General features: G+C 33.4%; 1 protein-coding gene across 3 annotated transcripts in view; it reads left to right on the top strand.

The window, feature by feature from the left end:
• Dnai4 (dynein axonemal intermediate chain 4) overlaps positions 1-19,969 on the top strand; it is a 111,200-nt gene that overhangs the window by 10,700 nt on the left and 80,531 nt on the right. For all 3 annotated transcript variants that reach the window (XR_007351957.1, XM_048815179.1, XM_048815178.1), the window contains exons 3-6: positions 6,056-6,240; positions 7,633-7,745; positions 12,682-12,838; positions 15,851-15,990. Coding sequence is in view for 2 of the 3 variants with exons in the window: in XM_048815179.1 (XP_048671136.1) it covers positions 6,056-6,240; positions 7,633-7,745; positions 12,682-12,838; positions 15,851-15,990 (595 nt within the window). In the remaining variant the exon portion in view is untranslated. The remainder of the gene's footprint in view (positions 1-6,055; positions 6,241-7,632; positions 7,746-12,681; positions 12,839-15,850; positions 15,991-19,969) is intronic.

The following is a 19,969-nucleotide window of genomic DNA, read 5'->3' on the forward strand; positions in this document are numbered from 1 at the left end:
CTATAGATTTGTTTTGGTTTTGTATATCTCTGTTGTCTCTCCTTTGTGTTGGTAGACTATGCCTGCTAAATTGGATTCCGCTGGGAAGGAATTCCGACGGCCGAGCTCCAGTGACGTCACCTCTCTGCTATGGCGGGCCCCAGGCTCCTTGCTGGGGTGTCCGAATGGGGGGTGGGACTGGACTGTCTCTGGTTGGTTTCAGCTCCCGGTCGCCGGCGGGCATGCGGTCTCCAGCCGCCCAGTCTCGAGGGCCTGGCCTCTAGTCCCCTGGTTTCTCCTGCTAGTCCTGGCTTCTCCTGCTAGCCCAGTCTTCCCCTACGCGATGCCTCTCGGCAGTTCAAACTGTACTCTGGGCCTGCCGTTTGCTGTGTGTGGAGGGTGGCTATTGGGAACCCCGGCACTCTATTGTTTTGATTTTTCCCGCTTGCCCTTCCCCCAGCGCTGGCAAGACAGGTTTCGTTTTCGCCGCTGATGGGAGGGGGAGTTGGAGGTCAGGCGTCTCTAGCTTTCCCCACGTCTTTATGCAGGCTCGTTCTGATAATCCCTCCCCCGGAAAGCCTAGGAGAGATTTTATGTGAATTCCCTGCTGTATGGGAGATGGGTTGAGTAACACACACCTGTTTTATTGTTGCAATCTGTCGGAGACTGGCGGTGGTTATGTCATCTCTCCAAGATGGTGGCCGCTGGCTTCCTTGGTGGAGTTTCCGTTGTGGGGGATAGAACTGGACTGTTTCCTTCCCCACCTGAAATCCCGAACTCAGCCCGGGGCTTAGTGAGGCCACAGCTGGCAGGATTCCACAGAATCCGTAGCAACGATTCTCTCTGCTTGCTGGTCGCTTCTCGGCAGCGCCCCACCTTCTGTAGCCGCGGGGCGGGCCGCTCGGATCAGTCAGCCTGGATCTCCGGTCGCACAGTTGGCTCGTGTTTGAGATTCAATTACTGGACCTCGGTGCTGGAAATCCTTCCTCTAGGTTTCGGTGCCCCCCCATTTTGCTGTAAATTCATAGCAAGATAGTTTTTTGTCGTTCTAACTCGTTATTCACCTGCGCAGTGACGCGGTACACGGGGTGTGATGCACTCTCTTCGCGGCATCTTGGAGAGTCCTGCAATGTACTCTTGAAAATGTCATCAAATTAATTATCAGAATTGTCTCATAACAAAAGACTTTAAAACAGTTAATCAAAACATAACATATATAGAAAAGTACATAATATTTAACTTTTAATGGATCAGAAAATGATTTTTTAGATGGGACATTAAAATCACAGTCTTTTAAAGACATATTTGGTAAATCAGACTTCATGATTGGATTAATTTGTAGGGCATTTATGCCCTAGGGCATTGTTGAAAATAATAGAGCAATTAATAACTGAGTGTGGACAGGGAAAGAGTGGAACAGAACCTTAATTCTCTCAGAACATTCCCAAACTATACCATCTCACTGAGAATCAACAGCAAAGGGCTATGAAATGAGATGGGGGATATTAGTTTCCTAGGACTGCCTTAACAAAGGACAAGAAATTTTTAAAAATAATTGAAGTTTACTGTCTCTTAGTTCTGGGAGTGAGAAATTTGAAATCAAGGTGTGCTGTCTGAATGGTACGATTTGTTTCATGTTTCACTTCTAGGTTCTTGTAGCTCCAGGTATTCCTTTCCATGTAGAGGCATCACTCCAATATCATCACATATCACATTATCCCCATGTGGTTTTTTTTTTTTTTTTTTTTTTTTTGTCCCTCTGTGTATATCTGTTCAAATGTCCCCTTTTAAGGGCAACAGTCATTGGGTTAGTGCTTACTGCAATAATTTGGACTTGGTTAAATCTGCAAAGACTCAGTTTCCAAATAAGGTTATCATCTCAGTCAACTAGGACTTCAATATCATCTTTTAATGGATAGTTAATCCATACTAGGAATATAGGCTTCAATAAAATAATTCAACCAATCACTAAACAAATAAGATAATAATAATATCAGGCTCTGAAGAAAAGGGAGGTACCAATACCCAGAGTTACTATAATACATCATCTAAAATCTCCAGTTTTCCACAGAAGTACAGAAAGCACAAACCATGCACAAGAAAAAGCATACAACAGAAACTGCCAGTGAGAGGGATCAGATGGTCAGATTTAACAAAAAAGATTTCAAAGTAGCTATTATAAATTTGTTCACCAAAGTAAAACCATGAGTTCATAACCCACTTGAATCAAAGTGTGAAATATGATATGTCAAGAACTATGTAATGTTTTGAACAACCAACAATAAAAATTAAAAAAAAAATAAAATGACTAGGTTACATTATAGCTCCAAAAAAAAAAGTAAAACCATGATTAAGACAGTAAAGGTGGTATGGTTATAACCAGAGGAGTTCTCAGAGAGGAGGACCTCAACTCAAGATAAGAGGTCCTTGGAATATGTGACAGAAAAAAAATTTAGCATGTGCCAGTCAGAGACCGGTTTGTTTAAGAAAGTTGATTCACATTCAAGGGAGAATGCTGGCCATCTTGAGAGTGTAAAGGAGAATGTTAGCCACCTTGAAAGTGAAGCTCTGGGGTAAAACAAGTAATACGCATTCAGGGGAGAATTCCAGCCACCTCCAGAGGGATAGACAGCAAAATCTTGGTCTTGAATTGTAATGTTTACAGAGGGACAGTAGCTCGGAGCTGAACTACAGATGGAGGCAGGGTAGGTACATAGACTTTTATCTAAAATATGTAAGAACACTAGCCACTCATCAATAAACAAATAACCTGATTAAAATTTGGGTATATAATCTAATTACTCATTTCTCCAAGGAAAGCACAAATGGTCACAAAGTATGTGAAAAGTTGCTTAATATTAATCATCAGAAATTCAAATCATAATTATAACCAACTCACACCCACCAGGATGCTGTAATTAGAGTAAGATAACATTGGTTGGTAAGGATTTGAAGATAAGAACCCTCATACACTGTGGGTGGGAATGTAAAATGATTTGGTTATTTTTGAAAAGTGTGTTTTCTTTAATGTTCCTTAAAAGTTTAAACAGTCTTACTTACCTTAGGGCCCAACTCTTAGGTATATATACCCCATGAAAAATTAAAGTGTTCCCAAACAAAGTTGTATATAAATGTTTGTAGCAGCATTATTCATAATAGCCAAAATATGGAAATGGTCCTTCAATGAAAAAAAGGGCTAAGCAAATGTAATATATCTGTATGATAGGTTATTATTCAGGCAGGAAAAGGAATAAAACACTGATGTATATCACAAAATGGATGAATCTTGAAAACATGATAATTGAGACAACCAGTGACAAAATATTCCATGGTGTATTAATCTACTCGTATCAAAGTCCAGAATATGAAATCTGTAGAAACCTGAAGTATATTAGTGCTGGCCTAGGACTAGGAGACAGACAAGGGTTAAGGGGTCATAATTAAAGGATACAGGGCTTCTTGAAGTGATAAAAATGTTTGGAATTAATTGTGGTGATAGTTGCACTTATCTGTGAAAATACTCAAACTCACTCAATCATATATATTAAAAGCTATTTAAAGAATTAATTAGTGCATATTACATGTAATATTATTCCAATTTGAACTTTAAAAATTAGATAAAATGGAAAAATTCTTTAAAAGTGGAAGCTATTAGAGAAATTTTATGAGTAATTTGAAAACCTTCTTTCAAAGATAATTCTAGGCCCAGATGGCTTTACTTATGATACATGCCAAGCATATATGGATGAAAACAGAACACAAAATGTGGATGTACTTCAAAACTCATTTTATGAGTGTAGTGTTACTTTGACATTAAAATATGAATACAACCATATTCTCATAATAATTCATCTATGCAAACATAGATGAAGAAAATAATATGCCAATAAAATAATAGCAAATGCTATTTAATAACAACAAAAATGCATAATATACCATAAGGAACTTGGATTTATACCAAGAAATCAAGATTGGTTTCACATTCAAAATCCAGAATGTAATTCAACACATTGATAGCTTAAAGGGGGAAGGAAAAAAAAAGAAAAGCATATGGTTATCTCAATACAGAATATCTGGTAATATTGAATATTCATGATTTACACAAAAATTTTTAAAAACTGGGTATCAAGAGGAACTTCCTTAATAGAATTCAGGGTATCTGTTAAGTCCTACAGAAATGATTGTATCAAATGGGGAGACATCTGGGGGAAAAAATGCCACTTCTATCCAACATTTTTGGAAGTCTTAGTTCAATTTGGCATCAAAAAGAAATGAAAGTAAAAACTGGAAAGAAAGAAGCAAAATATTGAGTATTTGTAGATTACTGAATTATCTACATATAAAATTTAAAGTCACCTAGTGAATTATTAATATTTATTGGATATCAGACTTAAAAACAAAGCAAATACATATTTATATGAATTTGCATGCAAGCAACAAATAGTTAAAAATCAGATATTTTGAGTAATATTTGTAATAGCACAAAAAATGTATCAAGTAATTGTGTAAGAGTATAACAAAAGATGCACATACTGATATTTTTTAAACTAAAAATTTTTATTGGGATCCAAAGAATAGAGAGATTATTTTCATGCATAGAAAGGTCATGTTTAAGTATGTAGATTATGTGCAAATTTTGATTCACAGATCTTTTGCCAGTTCACTCAAAATCTGTATTTTTTTATACATTTATCAAGATAATTCTAAAATTTATACAAAAATACTAAAGGCTAAAAATAACAAGGATTCACCCGGGAGTAGTGGTACATGGTTGTAATCCCCGCAACTTGCTAGTCTGAGACAGAAGGATCATAAGTTGAAAGCCAGTCTCAGTAACTTGGTGAGATCCTTCTCAAAATAGAAAATACAGGAGATGTGGCACAGTGATAAAGCAATTTTGTGTTTATGAATCTGTATGCTGGTTATGTGTGTGTTCTGTTGAAAAGTCAGCTGTAAATTTATGGGTGTACTGTATATTTTACTTCAACATGGGTTTTAAAAAATATATTGTTTAAGGAAGCACACCATAAAACAACAAAAAGAAGAAAGAATTTTAATTTAATGATTATCATCAGCGAGAGAGAATGCTATAATCTGGAAGGGTTTAAGACTAGGGAGTGGTTTCTGGAGTTGCTATCAGGGTTCTAATATTTTATGTTAGTTCTGATTACAAGATATTTGCTTTATTTTATTTAAGTGTGCAGTTCTATTTTAATTACATATTTCTATTTAAAATTTTATGATTAAAAGAATTAAAAATTAGCCAGAAATATATAACAAATTGAGAATAAAATATTAACTTAAAATAATGGATTTTTTAAAGCATGTACATACAATAATTACATAGGCTAAAATATTAACAACTGGATATCTTTCTACCTTTCTTATTTCCCACAATTAATGCCATCATGTGCTGCATACCAATGTAAGAGTCAATGACAGCATTTATGACAATGGTCCGTAAGATTATAGTGGAACAGAAAAATTCCTATCACCTGCTGATATCATAGCCATAGTAACATTTTAGTGGAAAGCATTACTTAGGTGTTTGTGGTGATACTGATGTAAACAAACCTACAATTGTGCCACAGTTATGTATAGTACAAAATATAATAAGCGTGTTACTGGTTTGTGTATTTACTATGCTAAATACTTTTTACAATTATTTTTCAAAGTTTGCTGTAAAACAGCATGGCTATTATGCCAGCACAGCCTCATACGTTTTGTGTTTGTACTGTTTCTTGATTGCACTGAGAGGCCACATTGAGTAATTCACCTATACCATCTAGGTTTATGTAACTACTGTATTTTGAACAATGACAAAATCCACTTAACACTTCTCAGAATATATCCTCATTATTAAGTAATGCATGGCTTATTTATTATATATAGATAAAACATAAGATTTTAAAAAATATATGCCTAGTTAAGAAATTTTGTGTATAAAATTTTCTATTATTGTTTATCTTATCCTATGAGCTTTTTTTATAGTAGAGTTGTTTCTATTTTCTAAGTCCTATTATTTAGAAATCCCATCATTTTTAATTATTTAATTTAAAAATACCATTTTCTACAGGTGTTTGATGCAAATGGAATTGATGTTACTCCCCGACCTCTTTATTGTCCAGACCCACATGTTGGTACAGCAAAACCAAGTAAACTACTGACATCACAAGAAGGATCACTTGGATCAGAATTTATTTCTTCCTATAGCCTGTATCAGAATACAGTAAATCCTAGTATGTTAGGGCAGTTTACAAGGTATTGTTCTATTCTTCCTCCTTATATATATATATTGTCTTTTTATTTAAATTGCATATATATAACTTAGATAGCAGTTACCTCTAGTTTCTCAGCTAAAGCCTATTTTCCTATTGTGCCTTCTCTATGTTGCTTATGTTTTAATTAGATGCAGAACTCTGAATGATTTGATTTCCTGCACTCCCACATTAAAATGTTTGTGAGCCGGGTGCTATAGCGCACACCTGTAATCCCAGCACCTTGGGAGACTGAGGCAGTGGGATTTTGAGTTCAAAGCCAGCCTCAGCAAAAGTGAGGTGCTAAGCAACTCTGAAAGACCCTGTTGCTAAGTACAATACAAAATTGGGCTGGGGATGTGGCCCTGGGGTCAAGTGCCCCGAGTTCAATCCCCGGTAAACCCCGCAAAAAAGAAAAGGTTTGTAAAAAGTATGTAGATTTTACTTAAGAATACCCGGGGAACCAAAATAAGGGGCTAACATCACACAGGGTTGATTGCAAATTCTCATTAGATACTTTTCCTTATCTTCTTCAGCTTCTTTTATGCTATATTTTATGGGAAGGGGAGTGGCTTTCCATTTTGCTCCCTTTCCCATGAAATTGCTTATTCTGCTAGGGTTTGATTTCTAGTTTATTTTTGAATACAGAGCAATTATATACTGCTTTAGAGACTGCCCCCAAGTTTGCCAATGAAAGTCATGGGAAAGCAAGGTAAAACAAAAGAATATTCCAATAAAGTTGACCCACTCTTTAAGTGGGCAGTTGAAACTATAAATAAAAAATAAAATTTGTGTGATATCATGGAATGGTGTTAAGTTCATATGTTTAAGAAAATTATTTCTGGATTCTTCCATTGATCTCCTGCTGAGTACATAGATGTGTTTTTTATTTAGTTTTGGGAGGATCTTTATAAATTGAACAAATCACATTTTTATGATGGAATTTGAATAATGAGCAGAAAGGAGGTGAAAAATCAAAGGATAAATACTTCAGGGTGAGGCTCTGATGAGCTCTATAAGATTGAGAAATGGACAAGCAACAAAATAATCTTAAGGCAAGAGAGAGAATTGAGATGAAGAAGTTGAGAATGGTAGGCTATATTTTGGATTTTTGTCCTAAATACATTGGGAATACATTGAATTTGTTTAAACATACATCTGGCATGTGTTATTCTAAAATATATTTTGAATTACTTTTTATCTAAAGAAGATAAAAAATCAACTTAGTGTTTTAAAAGTTAATTTATCAACTTATTTTGACTTATATTGTTGTTATGATTATAGTATATTTGATTTCTCCCTTCTGGTAATATATTCTAATTTATATATTGTCCATAAGAACATTTAAATAATTGAGTAATGTTATTAAATGTCAATGTTATTAATATTGTTAAAGATCAGTTATAGGAAGCAGTACCATTTCTAAGTCAAGTATATCAACAACTGAATCAATAGCAGAAGACATAGAAGAACCATCCTTTAGACGAGAAAGACTATCTAGTTTAACAGGTAATGAAAATACTACTGTCTTTAATTGTACAGTGTCTACTCATTTCCACTGATATTTCTGTTCATACCTTTCCCAAAACTCCTTCAATGAGGTTTTCATACATTTTTAAAGCTATTAAATTATTTTGTCACAATCTGATACCATTGTAGAATCCTTCCATGTCTTAATTATATTTATAAATAGGTAGATAGATACTCCCATGGTATCTCTGGTAGCTATTAGAAATCATTTCCATATTTCTTTTTATCTCAAATAACCAACAAATAATAAACATATTGGATCCATCACTAAAATAAACACTATGAATCCATACTGATATAAATGAATGAATAAAAGAAACAGATTAGACTAATCTTTATGGAAGAATTCTTTTTTCTTTCTTTTTTATTAGAGCATTATAGTTAACAACATAGTAGTTGGTTGGGTTATCTTAACAAATTCATATATGCATGCAATTCAATTTCAATTAATTTTCCTCTCTTCTTCCCATTCTCCTGATCTTCTTTTTTGCTCATCTATTTATTTTTGATTGTTTCTTTCTACTTACACATAAAGGTGAAATTCCTATGGTATATTTACATATTCACATAGCACATTTTTTATTTTAAAAAATTCATTCTGCATTTCCTCCCCCTTTCTCATCCCTCCTCTCCTCCATCTTCTTCTCTCTGATCTTCCCTATGTCTTTATGATACCAATCCTCCCCTCCTCCTCTACTTTATTTTGCTTCTACATATGAGATAAAATATTCAACCCTTGATTTTCTGAAACTGGCTTATTTTACTCAGCAAGATGTTCGTGGGCTGGGGTTGTGGCTCAGTGCTGGAGCACTTGCTTAGCATGGGTGACACATTGGATTCAATCCTCAGCACCACATAAAAATAAATAAATAAAATAAAGGTATTGTGTTCATCTACAACTAAAAAAAAAATTCTCCATTTTGTCTACGTACCACAATTTTTAAATCCATTTGTCTATTGATGGGCATATTGTTGAATTCATAATTTGACTATTGTGAATTGTGCTGCTATAAACATTGAGATGGCTATATTGCTACAGTATGCTGATTTTATCAGTTTTACAGAAGATTTCTAGATAAATAATGTAGACATTCCTTCCTCAAGAAAGTGGAACTTTTCATTTTGACTTATTTCTAAAAGTACAGTATATATAGCGGGGAGGAGAAGAATAACTTTAAAGCAGAAAAACCTGACAAATGGTACTTCAGCCTGGTTGTTAAGGTTAATAAGTGATAAGTCATGTTAATAACATGTACCCTAAATATCTGATTAGAATGACAGTTTACCTCTGTAGTCTTCCTCTAGATGCCCATAACTGTGTTTAATATCAAGCAAATCGAAACTGAAGCACATTTTCCAAAATACATGTATGACCAGTACTCCTCAAAACTCAGTTATCAAAAACAAGTCTGAGAAACTGTTACAGTTAGAGGAATCTAAGGGGACATGATGGCTATATATAATGTTAGATATCTTGGAGGAGATTCTGAAGGAGAAAAATGACAGTTAAAAACTAAGAAACTTGGAATAAAATATGGACTTTAGATGATAATGAAGTATCCATATAGTTTCTTTAGTTGTATTAAATATGATAGATAGTATTAAAAAGGGAAAACTCAATGCAGGGTATACAGGAACTCTAATATTCTTGCAACTTTTCTTTTTTTATCTTTTATTGATTTTCTTATTTTTTAAATACATGACAGCAATGGAATTCATTACAATTCTTATTACACATATAGAGCACAATTTTTCGTATCTCTGTATATAAAGTATGTTCTCGCCAATTTTTGCCTTTATACATGTACTTTGTGTTTTTTTGCATTACAATTAATGTAATTGTTTTTTCAAATCTCTGTTTGTATATAAAGTATGTTGACATCCAATTCAAGTCTTCATATGTGTACTTTGTATAATGATGTCCATTACATTCCAACATCCTTCTTGCAACTTTTCTATACATCTGAAACTACTCTAAAATAAGAAATTTATTGATTTTTTTTAAAAATTTAGTAAAACCTTAAATAAGTCCTTCAATGATTCTTATTCATGCTAAAGTTTGAGAACCATTGTTTCGTTGCATAACCAGAAGGAAGTTTATTATTAGGGATGCTTTTAGTTTTATTTGTAAGGTAGGGCTCAAACTGCATTTTATGCAGTTTTTCTTTAGATGGCCTCAATGAATGAATGGTTTATTGAAATAATTTTGTTTGATTCTTTCTTGCTTCTCATTTGTTTACCTACTCATCTAGTAAGCTTTATTCTTTACCATGCTGTCGTGGTTATGTTTACCTTGCTTCCTTATCTGATTCCTTTAAGCATCTTCTGTAATGTCCATTTAGTGGTCATGAATCTTTTTATTTTATGCTTGGAGAGTTTATTTCTTCTTTGAATCTGAAGGACAACAGCTGTGTTTTATTAATCTTTTCCATTGCTGTGACCAAAAGAACAAATAAAGGAGGAAAAGTTTATTTGGGGCTCATGATTTCATAGGTCTCAATCTGTAGATGACTGATTCCATTGCTGTGGACCCAAGTTGAGGCAGCATATCATGGGGGAAGAGCCCAGTGGAGGAAAGCTCCTTAGCTCATGGCAGGATCAGGAGAAGAAAGGGGAGGGGGGGGTCACATGGAAGATGCACCCTTCCAGATCATGCCCTCTATTCCTGTGAGATGCCTTTTCCAGCCACGCCATACTAGTCTATAGTTAGCACTCAAAGTAGGATGAACTGATGAGATTAGAGCGCTCGTAGTCTAATAATTTTACCTGTGAATATGCCTACATTTACAGGAGGTTTTGGGAGACACCTCATATCCAAACCATAAAAATCTGGATTTAGTAATTTAGGTTGGTAGTTATTTTCTTTCAGGGCTATTAAGCCATATCATTCCATGCCTTGCCCTTTTGAGTTTCTGTTGAGAGATTCTGCTATTATTCTGATGGTTTGATCTTTACAACTGACTTCATACTCATTGCTTTTAACATTCTTTCTTTGTTCTATTCTTTTGGCAGTTTAACTGTAATATGTCATGCAGATTGTTTTCTGGTCTTGTCAGTTTTATGTTCTAAATGCCTACAATACCTAGATGTCCATGTAATTCCCAAACTTGGAATTTTTCTGATGTTATTTCATTGAATAGGTTTTCTGTATCATTCATTAGCCTGTAGTTTGACTTACTCATCAAATTGTATGAGTTGTATGGTTGATTTTTTAATGTTGTCCCAGAGATCTTGTATGCTCTGTTCATAGTTGTTTTGTATTTTCTCTATTATTCTCTAAATGTGATGAGCTTATTTTCAAATCCTGATATTCTTTATTTATTTATTTTTTTAATCTAATCCATTGATGAGGCTTCCAACTGAGTGTTTTCCAAGATTTGTGTTTGGTTCTTTTTTAGAATCTATATCTCTTATTGAATTGCTCTTTCATATCCTGCATTGTCTTTCTTAATTCATTCAGCTATTTATTCATATACTCTTTGAATACATTGATTATATTAAAAATCAATCTTTTGAATTCTTTGTCCTACAGTTCTTTGGAATCAGTTTCTAGGGAGTACTTAACTTTCAGGTAAGCCTTGTTTTGTTTTTCATATTTCTTCTGTTTCTATGTTGAGATTAATGCATTTGTTGGAATGGAACTTTCTTTCACTTTAAGATGAAGGCCCTCTTTAAGTAAGCAGCCTTCTCTTGACCATGTCTGTCAGTTTGTGTGTAGTGTTGAGTTCAATTCCAAATAGAGTTCTTAGTGTAGTTCCCTATGACTTGGGCCATTTAGTGGATTTCAACACTGTGCCTACTGTGCTGGTGCCTAAGTGACGTACTTTCTTTATAGGTCTGTGAGAATGGAGACCTTCTGGAAGTTTAGGCAGGTGTGTTGTTGACATCTGCTTTGGGGTGCACCCTCTCTGATTACTCCTCCAGACTTTTCTGTGTTCTATCACAAATATATTTTCATGATTTTGAAAATTACATTCAACTACTATTTAGTTTTCGTAGAAGAGTATAATTTGTTTAGCCATTCCAAATTTTGGTGATTGGTTTACATTTTTAAAAAATAAAATTTTGGGGGTTATTAAGAATATGTTTTTCTAAGTCTATGGGCCTTCTCTAGAAGAGATTAAGTTCTCTGGAAACTGTATGTTCTTAGTTTCCTAAAGTTGTTCAAGCTTTACTCATCCTGAAGTCCTAAGGATTCCTTCTTCACACTCTTTGATTAAATGAATATATTAAACTCCAACATAATGCCACGTCATGCCTCTATTTTGTCCACATAACCAATTCCAAATTCACACAGCCCCAAAACTCTATCCTCAGTAAAATTTTCCATGAATCTTAGACTTCTGACTGTCCTAAATGTTTTTTGCCAATCATTTTCAAAATAATCTTGAGCTTTTTTTGTTGATATAGTCAATGAGAACTTCTATTGAAGAAGGTTTGAAGCTCCTAGCGAAGATGATTTGAGGTTATCTATAATCTAAATCAAAAGACAATAAGAAGATTGTTGTAGATATAGACTAGAAATTAACTTCAGGGCTTACAGAAGGGTTACATGCTATATCCCCCCAAGTAAACTTATGCCCACATTCTGCAAGAGTAGTACCAATAGTCAGTCATCCCAGAATCCCTGTTAATATTGTGGAACAGTTATAATGGGGATTCCCTTGGTGTTAGTTATGACTGGATATAAGATTAGTCTAGGCTTGATAGCTACAGTCAGCAAAGAAGACACTTTATGGGCTGTAAGATGCAGTTTGGTTTCAGAGAAGTAGAATATACTATATTTCAAAACATGGGCTGTTCCTTTATCATATAAGGTCACCTGCAACATATGACTCATCATATATTTTGGCAATTAGGAAAAAATGCAAAATAAAAATATGAATTAGTTAATGATTTTTATTATGTATTTCAGATTTACGAGTTGTGAGGGCAGTGCCTGAAACAACTATAACAAAAGAAGACCTTGAGAAGAATATAGAGATAATACTTACAGAGTCGGAAATGCTACGATTTTTTGACTTGCCAACAGTTATGATCTCTGTAGAATCTGAAGAAGCTGAGAAAGTAACGTATGTATAGTTCAACTGTCTACATTGCTTCTATATGTCAGATGCTAAAGCAGGGGTTCTGTACCTTGTTTCTATGAAGGGTCCTTGGGGGATTTCTGAATATACACTAACTGTATGTGCCCTGTGAAATTATGTTTATATTATATGTAAATTTTCATAGAGGAAATATCCATGGTTTTACCATGTTTAATAATCAGGTGAACTTTTGAAGGTGATAGAGGAGATGTTAATCAATAGGTACAAAGTTACAGTTAGGTAGTAGGATTAAATCCTGGTGTTCTGTTGTACAGTAGGGTGACTATAATTAACAATGTGTATTTCCAGATAGCTAGATGAGAAGATTTTGAATGTTATCACCACAAAGATATAATAAATGTTTGATATGACAGATATACTACTTACTCTGATTTTATCAAACAAAGTCAGATAAAGTAGTATATATATATATATATATATATATATATCAAAGCACTACATTTTGCCCATATATTTGTGCATATTATTTGTCAATTAACTAAACTTAAAAAATTATGTGACTTTCTAAGACAAAAATAAAGGCAATAAAGAAGTCTCAATATAGATTTTAACTATATTTTATGCACACATAAATTAAAAAGAAAGAACTGACATTTTTATATTTAAGACTTAAAGGAAAATATTATGGGGGAAGTAAAGGAGTTTAGTCTATTGAAGCAGGTTTTTTATTTCTCTTTATTAATGAGTATAAGTACACTATTAATTCTTGCCTCATGTATTTTGATGCTGTGTTGTTAGACGCAAACATATTAAAGATTATTGTATATTCTTGGAGAATTGGCTCTTTTATGATTTTGTAATGCCCCTTTTTATCTCTGATTTTTTTTCTTGCTCTGAAGTCTTTTCTGTCTGAAATTAATATAGTCTATATAGAGTATTAATACAATTATTCAGATTATTTCATCCCAAATGTCATTTAAATGTGATTCATAATGCTATAAAATCTATTGCTAAAATAATTTTAGGACATTGCCCTCCCCAAAGTATAAAAAATTATAAAATTATTTGGACTCTAAAGTTTAATAGAATTAGGTCATGAATAACATAGTTTTACCGGCTTATACAAAGTAAGGGAAAGTGTACCTAGGACCCCCAAAAAAGGGGCCTGAGGATGTAGCTCGATAGTAGATGTGTACTTAGAATAATGAGGGTCTGGGTTCAATCCCCAAAATTAACAAAAAAGAAAAGAAAAGAAAAACAACCTAGCTCAGGAGTTCAGGGCTGCTTGAGCAACACAGTGAGACTCTATCTCTTTGAAAATAAAGGGGAGAGAAAAGCACCTAAATTATCTTAAGAGATCCTAAATTACTAGGAATGCTGGCTGTTTTCAGAAGCAAACACAAATCTGTGGAGGAAAGCATACCCCATTCAGGCTCTTACTGTTTCCTCAGATTGAATTTGGTAAAAATACATCAAACCAATAAAGAAACAATTTATTATGAATAAGAATAAACAGAAGTAACAAATCCTAGATCTAGACACTGAGGGCTGTGGATAATGATGTTATCAGATATATAATATATGTGTGAAATATTTAAGCAAGAGTTAAAACATCATTAACATTAAGAAACTATCAAATTTATGACTCATGTTTGGAAAAAGAACTTTATAATAAAGTATATTTATATGATTGTTAAAAATAAACAGCAACATGGTAAGCATAATTGATTAGAGATTTAATAAATTAGAAAATAGATCTGGATAAATTATACAAAATAACAAAGTATAAAAAAGTTAAAAATATGTTTATGTTTATAGTAGAATAAAATGGTCTGATATATGTCTAATACAGTTAGAAAGAGCAAAACAAAGAATTAAATGGAGGTACTGGTCAGAGTCATAATGACTTTCTCAACTATTGAGAGACACCATTTCACAGAAATAGGAATAAATAAGAAAGCTATAAAAAACATTCAGTGCATTGTACTACTCCAGAATACCAAATACAAAGAGGATATTTTTAAAATAGAAGAAAAATATAGGAAAAAAAAACTTTTATCACTTCAAAGAAACAAATTGACAACACCTATCAGAGGCAAAGGTCACTCAATAGTATAAAGGTATAAGCATAAACTTAAATACTCCTAATAAAATAATCTCAGTATATAGAGAACAAAATTGGAAACCTGATAAGTATCATTACACATAGAAGATTTTACCACCTCTCTTAATCATTGATAGGTCAACCAGGAAATAAAGTAGTATATATGCAGAAAATTTGAACAAAATCTTAATGACCTCTGCACTTAACATACCTCTGCCCTTAACAGTTAGAGAACACATTCTTTTTGAGAATATGGAACATCCATGAAGCAAGGTCTCAAAAATTTTAAAGAAGTAGAATCAAATAGATTAAATTCTCTAACAATGCAGTACAGTAAGAAAAACAACAACAACAACACTAATATAAGCCACAATTAAAAGACATTCACATACGCATTTGGAAGTTAGAAAACACATTTCTAAATTCCTCAGAGCAAAAAAAAAAAAAAATAATGAAATTTTAAAAAAAGTTCTAAGAACTGACCAATTCTGTAAATATGCTTTGAGGATGTCACAAAAGTAGTATTTTGAAGGAGTATATAACTTTATATATTTACATTAAAGTTCTATAGAGAACTTATTAAAACCTCTATAGAGATAGTGCTAGTATATTACTGGTGGATACTGAAAGTAGTCCAGATGTTGAGAGGTACAGTGTAAAAGCATCCTTTGGAAGTCAGTTAATCTTTTCTGAAGAATATTTTTGAACTCTGACTTCACTTTTTGGTATAGCCACATTAATGATAATAATATCAAGTAAAAAATGCATCAAACCAATAAAGAAATAATTCATTATGAATAAGAATAAACAGAAGTAACAAATCCTAGATCTAGATGCTGAGGACATAAATGGAGAATGGTGACATACATACAGAATATGTGCAGTTATAATTGATTTTTATTAATGAGTTGGTTTTACTTTAATTTTTACAGCCAAGGAAATAAGAATTATGAAAGCCTTTGTAAAAATAGATTAGGCAATGACTTATATGTTGAAAGGATGATGCAGACTTTTAATGGTGCACCAAAGAATAAAGATGTTCAGTGTGATAAAATCATAACAGAAGACAAAGGTAATTTGTTTTATTCTCCTTGATAAACTTCTATGTTTTAGTATATGCTCCTTGAGTCTGACAATCAACAAATAAATGTTGAAATATAGAGAGCAAAAATAGAATAATTTGGACAATTCACAGTAGTAATTATGTACTGTGATCTATAGTTTTCAGAATTTGAAAAATAAGGTAACAAGTAATAAAGATATAGATTTGAATAACATAACTCAATCTTGATTTTTTGTATACTCTATCATAGTATTCTGTACTCTTCAGTTGTTCATGAAAGATTTATAAATTTATTATTTAGTATGTCACAAAGAATATCTACCACAATTAACATTTTAAATGTTCTAGACATTATTTTAGGCCTTTCATGTATGTTATCTGGTTTAATTCTCACAACTCTATGTGTTAGGCACTATTATTATTGCACATTTTGTAGATGAGGAAATAGGCAAAAAAGAAATTAGCTAACTTGTTCTTACTCCAGAGCCTATGTTCTTAATGACTGCACTTACTCTCTCAATTTTTACAAATTAACATCCTTGAGAATATTTTATAGCCAAAAATCTGTATATAAAAAGTAAACATTTCATTTCAATATTAACTGAGATAATCCCATGGAAATATAGGAACCAGAAAGGCATACCACTATTACAGTAATCTTTCATCATTGTATTGGCATTTTCAACTTTGGTGGTAAGACAAGAACAGATATAGAACATTCCTGTATGACCAAAGGAATACTTATAAGGAAGGTTATAGATGATCTTAACTGCCTTTACTACTCAACAAAACTATAAACAAATTTTTTAAAAGATTAAAATGAACTTCTAGCAAAAACATTTAATCAGTTTTTAATAAAAACATTTTTATTAATGGATTAGTTTTACACCTAGAGAAACAAAAATTATTAAATCATTTGTAGAAATAGATGAGGCAAACGTGTGTGTGTATCTTGCCTAATCTGTCTTACAGGTGGGAGCATTTATTCCCTATTCCTAATATTTTCTTTTATTTGAGAGAGTATAAATGAGTGTGTTCATCTCCACTGTTATTCTCTTACTCATTTCTACCTAGGAATAAAGGTGTGACTTACCTAATTGATCAGTTAGGGAGTAGAAATGTGGATATGCATGGTTCCTTGCTTTCCTTTTCCTGGTACCCTGCAGGCAGCAGAAAATATGATTCAGATTGGCTTCTCCAGGCTACAAATTTTAAAGAGAGATTACTCAACATGGAGAGGTCTGTAGCTATTAAGCTGTATTTGGTAAGTCTAATTCTAGGATTTATGATTAAGGAGTTCTTTGTTGCTACTTTTACTAATAGATTTAAAAATAAAGGAAAGAATCATTCTTTATAGAACTCAAAATTATCAAAACTGCTCAAAAAATGACAGAATTCGGGCTGGGGATGTGGCTCAAGCGGTAGCACGCTCGCCTGGCATGCGTGCGGCCCGGGTTCGATCCTCAGCACCACATACAAACAAAGATGTTGTGTCCGCCGAGAACTAAAAAATAAATATTAAAAAATTCTCTCTCTCTCTCTGTCTCTCTCTCTCTCTCTCTCTCTCTCTCTCCCACTCTTTCTTTAAAAAAAAAAAATGACAGAATTCTACTTGATAATTGAAGTAATGCGAAAGTTTTTACCAAAGAATAATCCCTAAGCCCCCTAATATAGCCCACATCAAGGATCTTCTTAGAGGCTTAATCCATAAATATGAGAGTAATTTATAATATGTGTACATTGGGCAGGATTCTTTAGAGAAATGGAATCAATAAGGTGCACACACACATGTACACACATAGTCATGCAGTGCTAACCATGTTTCAATCAGTGATGGACCACATATATGATGATAATTGAATTAGATTATATTACCTAATGATATCATAACTTTCTTAATTTGTAACAGTTTTTAAGTAACATATATCTGTATAAAAAGATTTTTTTTATAAGGTATTGGCTTATATGGTTATGGAGGTTGAGAAGTACCATGAATTATCATTTGTAAACCCAGGAAAACTGATAGTATGGTTTGAAGGCCTGAAGATCAGAGTACTAATGGTGTATATGCCAGTCTGGCTTTGAAAACCTTAGAATGAGGAGTACTGAGGGCAGAAGATTAATATCTCTTACAAAAAGATAAAAAGCATTTAATATATTCAGATTCAGTCTTGATATAGTTATCTGTAAAGACATGGTAGGATCTTTCTTGATAAAATATTTGAAATAAAAAGTAAACATTTTGTTTCAATATTAACTGAGATAATCCCCATGGAAATATAGGAACCAGAAAAGCATACCACTATTATAGTAATCTTTCATTTGTATTGGCATTTTCAACTTTGGTGGTAAGACAAGAACAGATATAGAACATTAATATTCTTTTTTTTTGTGGGGGTGGGGTACTCAACCACTGAGTAACATCTCAGCCCTACTTTGTATTTTATTTAGAGATAGGGTCCCACTGAGTTGCTTAGTGCCTCAGCCTCCCGAGCCACTGGGATTATAGGAATGTGCCACGGTGCCTGGTAGAACATTAATATTTTTAAGGAGAAAACCAAGTGATCATTATTTGTATGAAATATTAATATCTACTTAGGACTTTATTAAAAATCAGTTTTTTGCTGTTGTGACAAATGCCTGAGATTATTAACTTATAAGTAAGAAAGATTTACTTTGGATACATACATATATATATATAAAATCACCTGGCCCTGGTGCTTTGGGCCTATGGTGTCAGGATCATGTGGAAGGAGAGCTCTGTTCACCTCATGGCAGACAGAAAGCAAAATACGAAGGAGAGACCAAGCATCCCAATATCTCCTTCAAGAACATTCTGACTGACTAAACTCCTTCCAGTAGGTCCCACCTCCCAAAGTTTGCACCACTTCCCAATAGTGCCACATGCTGGTTACCAAGCCTTTAACACATAGCAGATACCTCAAGAGCATTAACTGACAAATAGTCTTATGATGACATTAGCAAAGATGGCAGAATAGGTGGTTCCAGCAATATGTTCCTCCAAAGAAATGTCCAAAAAAAAAATGAGGAAAAATGAACTCTTGGGGTTGGGGATATAGCTCAATTGGCAGAGTGCTTGCCTCGCATGCACAAGGCCCTGGGTTCAATCCCTGGCACCACCAAAAAAAAGAACTGTTGTCAGAATTCTAGAAAATAGTCAAAGGTCTATAGCAACCAAGCAAGAGCTGAATCAAGAAAAAAGCAACTTAATAGGCAATAAAGGAAGTATGTAGAAAGGTAATCAGAGAACTTAGGTAATGAAATACATTGGTACACTAGCTTTAAATTCTTTCAAAATTTTGCTAGATCTTTGAAAATTGTGACATTAAAATGTTGAAGGAAAAGTGAGTTCTAAAGAAGTAAAATGTACGAAACATAAAAGATTTATTAAAAGCACCCCATTAACTCTTAGCAATAAAAGACAAAAGCTGTTTAACATTGCTAGGAAATTTTTGTGGCATCTTCACTTGTTTTTCCTCACTCCCTCTAAGGTGGTGGTCTTTTTGTGTGTGTTTGTGCAAATAATTGAACTCAGGGGCACTCTACCATTGAGCTACATCCCAAATTTCTTTTTATTTTTTGAGACAAGGAATTGCTAAGTTCCACTTAGCAATTAACTTAGCAATTAAACTTATGATCCACGTCCTCCAGCCTCACGTGTAGCTGGGATTGAAGATGTGTGCCACCACACCCCACATAGTGGTAGTATTAAAGGCAATAACCCACCTTTGCAGTATGAGACCTTGGCCTATCTTATTCTCGAAGGGAATCTTATCTCAAAGAATTAAGTTTGTTTTCTTTAACTGTCTTGGGGTTACCTGAAGGACTGAGACAAAGCAGTTTTCTTTTTTTCACCAAACTCAAAACTCTATCAAGCAATAAAGCAGCTGTACATAGGGCATTCTTCAAAAACGTTCTTTTTTTTTTTTTTTTTTTTTTTTTTTTTTTTTTTTTTTTTTTTTTTTTT

This window comes from Marmota marmota, unplaced genomic scaffold (assembly GCF_001458135.2).
Source record: "Marmota marmota marmota unplaced genomic scaffold, marMar, whole genome shotgun sequence".
Taxonomy (NCBI): domain Eukaryota; kingdom Metazoa; phylum Chordata; class Mammalia; order Rodentia; family Sciuridae; genus Marmota; species Marmota marmota.